The sequence below is a fragment of the Buceros rhinoceros genome, unplaced genomic scaffold, assembly GCF_000710305.1.
Source record: "Buceros rhinoceros silvestris isolate BGI_N320 unplaced genomic scaffold, ASM71030v1 scaffold12357, whole genome shotgun sequence".
NCBI classification, from domain to species: Eukaryota; Metazoa; Chordata; class Aves; order Bucerotiformes; family Bucerotidae; genus Buceros; species Buceros rhinoceros.
Window position 1 is genome coordinate 1,669 of NW_010422810.1, and position 3,641 is coordinate 5,309.

The 3,641-nt window shown below is 52.1% G+C and overlaps 1 protein-coding gene across 1 annotated transcript in view; it reads left to right on the plus strand.

Annotated features, from left to right (window-relative positions):
- ACAA2 (acetyl-CoA acyltransferase 2) overlaps window positions 1–2,313 on the plus strand; it is a gene marked incomplete at its 5' end in the record, with an annotated part of 3,507 nt that extends 1,194 nt beyond the window's left edge. Inside the window, 3 exons of the mRNA XM_010140189.1 lie at window positions 552–622; window positions 1,620–1,774; window positions 2,229–2,313. Of these exons, the coding sequence (XP_010138491.1) occupies window positions 552–622; window positions 1,620–1,774; window positions 2,229–2,313 (311 nt within the window). The remainder of the gene's footprint in view (window positions 1–551; window positions 623–1,619; window positions 1,775–2,228) is intronic.
- Window positions 2,314–3,641: the final 1,328 nt, after the last annotated feature.

A 3,641-nucleotide genomic window follows, 5' to 3' on the forward strand; every position in this document is an offset into this window, starting at 1 on the left:
TCTTTCCACGTGCCAGTGGAAATGCAGATGGAGCCTTGTTGGGTTTGTTTACTTGACTGACTAACACAACCTTCAAAGATGTAAGGGAGGGGGACTTCAAGCTGTCATTGTCCCTTCTAAACCAGCCATTCTGTCTAGCTCAGGCAACTCTTTCAGCTTGTTTTAAAACTTTGTAAATCACACGGACACCAAGAGCTTGTCGCCAGCAGCTCCAAAACACCAGATGAGATTCATCGATGTGACGGCGACGGAGCTGAGAACAGGAGCTCAGGCTGAGCAGCCACCCTTTCACGTACCGGTGGTGGTAGCGAGTCCTGTCGCACCATGTCTGGCGATAGGATTCATTATTTAAACAACAGAGAGAGGGGAGAAAAAAGTCCGCTTGGCCATCATTAATGGTCTTTGTGTTGTCCACACGAGATCCTCACGTGTAACGGGCGTGCTGAAACCATAACGAGATGCTTTCAGAGACTAGTATTAAGCACCTGAGGCTTTCTAATAGTGCAGTGATTTATTTTCTACGACTAACTGGGCCCCCCATTGCTGAACAGGCCCCGTACCTGCCATTACCGAGGTTCTGAAGAAAGCGGGCTTGACCCTGAAGGACATGGATTTGGTAGAGGTAAGGAGCTTCAGCATGAACTGCGAGGTTACGCCTGATCTTCTTAGCAGAGACGTTCCACTCATACGTGTAGCAACAACCCGAGGTCGGTGTTGCTGCATGTCTGGAGCCCCGTCTTGTCTCGCCTGCCTGGTCACTGTCCGTCTGCCCACACGGCTGCCCACTCATCACAGAAACCTCAGGCACGAGGAAACTGGAAATGGCGTGACAGCATTCCAGGGGAAAGAATACCCTTGTGTGCCATGAGGCTTTAGTTGATGTTTTAAGTTAGTCATGGAATGATGGAAGCGTTTAGGTTGGAAGAGACCTTTGAGGTCATCAAGTCCACTCGTTCCCCTAGCACGGCCAGGTCCCCCTGACCCCTGTCCCTCAGCAGCACCTCCACACGGCTGGGAAACCCCTCCAGGGATGGGGACTCCACCACTGCCCTGGGCAGCCTGCGACACGCCTGCACAACCCCAACGGGACACAAATGGCTCCTCAGGGACAACCTCAACCTCCCCTGGGGCAGCTGGAGGCTGGTTCCTCTCGTCCTGTCGCTTGTTCCTGGGGAGCAGAGACCGACCCCCACCTCGCTCCAACCTCCTGAATTTCAGGGAGTTGTGGAGAGCCAGAAGGTCTCCCCGGAGCCTCCTTTGCTCCAGGCTCAACCCCACCAGCTCCCTCAGCTGCTCCTCAGCACACTGTGCTCCAGACCCTGCCCCAGCTCCGTTGCCCTTCCAGGACATGCTCCAGCCCTCGATGTCCTGCCCAACTGGGTCATGCTTACCCCTTTGCGAACGGGGCCATTTTTGTCAGGACAGTCAGCTCTTCATGAACACACTGCATCAGAATACACCAGTATGTTTTTTAATAAAACACACTACGTACTCGTTTTGTGTCACCTTCTCAGTCACAGTGACCTGGAGAAGAAGCACGCCTCCTTTAATCTTGCGTGCCCACAAGCACGTGTGGAAAGTCAGGCACAAACAGCTGTATCATTTCTCTGGCATTTCAGGTGAACGAGGCGTTTGCACCTCAGTATTTAGCTGTCGAGAAGGTCCTGGGCCTCGACCCCGAAAAAACCAACGTCAACGGAGGTGCCATCGCTATCGGTCATCCTTTGGGTGCTTCAGGATCCCGGATCACAGCCCATCTGGTTCATGAGTTAAGGTACGTGCGTAGCCCGTAGCTGCTGGTGGGGAAGGTGGTGAGGATACAGCGTTCAGCCGTAAAGCACCAGTGAACTTGCACCGTGCAGAAAACGGTTTCTTCAAGGGTGGTTGTAGAAAACTTGGCGTTAAAAACTACCTGGGCAATAAACTTATATTTTACTTAGGCCATTTTTATTACGTGTTGGAATCCCAAGTCTCCCCTAACGTCCTTCCTTGCTGTTGTTGTTTCTCAGAACAACGTAACGTACCAGCTTTTAGACGGCGAAAGACTCAGACCTGCAACTCCTTGTTTCTCTACAGAAATATCTCAACATCAGATGAGGCTTCTTGATGTTCTTCTAGAGATAAAGAACATCCACATTCCAAAATGTTGCGAGTTTCCTTCCATAAAGTGGGGACGACTGCTGCGATGGTTTCATAAACATCAATAATTTCTGGCTTTTTCTGTCCAGGCGCCGTGGCGGGAAATACGCGGTGGGCTCGGCTTGCATCGGCGGCGGACAAGGTATCGCTCTTCTCATCGAGAGCACGGCCTGAGCGCTTCTGGAGCCCCCAGACCCCGAGAAATCACTGATTCCCCGAGAAATTTTGTGGCAATACGGCATCACTACTTGCCTTCATTCGGGGCCGTTCTTGCGAGGTGGAGGAATAGCCGAGAGGTCTGAACAAGAACAGCTTCGTGAACGTCTTTCTGACTTGCAGGAAGCAGAACCAATGAAGTCTTTTCTAAAAGCCTCTTTTCAATCAAAGTCCAGGTATTTCTGTAGGCAAATTTTTTTCCATTTCCTGAGGAAATTGCCTGTCAAACTCACACCAAACCTGCCTTAAGGTACCAGCGGGGGCAGCTCTTCAGATTTCAGCTGCTGCTGCTCTCTGGTTCCTCTTGGATCATTGTGGAAGGTTCAAATTGAACTGGAGCCCTTCTGCAGTATGTCCCGGTTGTGGACCGATGGCTGTAACCTCTTCCCTGCTGTTTTGCGAGGGAAGAGAAAAGGAGCCAAAGCTGAAATTGCCACCGTGCCTCCCAAAAGAACAATAAATGTGACAGGAAATAAAGGGCTTGATGGGTTTTTGTTTGCTTTAAAAGTAAATGGCTTTACTCTCTCTTACCATCTGTCACAATAATTCTTCTTGACCACCTGAGGCACCTGAACGTACACAAGTCTGTGGGACCTGACAAGATGCATCCCAAAGTCTGAGGGAATTGGCTGATGGAGTCACCATGGTACCTGAGAAGTCCTGGCAGTCAGGGGACGTCCCTGGTGGCAGGAAAAGGGGGAACATTGCGCCCATTCTTAAACAGGGTGGGAAGAAGGACCCTGGGAACACCTGACCCACCAGCCTCAGCTTGGTGCCTGGGAAGATCATGGAACAGATCCTCCCAGAAACTCTGCTAAGGCACGTGGGGGACAGGGAGGTGATTCGAGACAGCCAGCGTGGCCTCAGCAAGGGCCAGTCCTGCCTGACCAACCCAGTGGACTTCTACGATGGAGGGACTGCATCAGGGGACAGGGGAAGAGCCGTGGCTGTCGTCTGTCCGGACTCCGGTAAAGCCGTTGACCCAGCCCCCCACAACATCCTTCTCTCTAAACTGGAGGTGGATCTGCTGGGTGGGCTGTTCGGTGGGTGAGGAATCGGTTGCATGGTGCATCCAGAGGGTAGGGGTCAATGGCTCGATGTCCAGATGGAGACTGGGGACAAGTGGTGTTCCTCAGGGGTCCGTACTGGGACCAGTGCTGTTTAATACCTTCATCAGTGATACAGACAGTGGGGTCACAGGAACCCTCAGTGAGTCTGCAGATGACACCAAGATGAGTGGTGTGGGGACACATCTGAGGGATGGGATCCATGCAGAGGGACCTGGA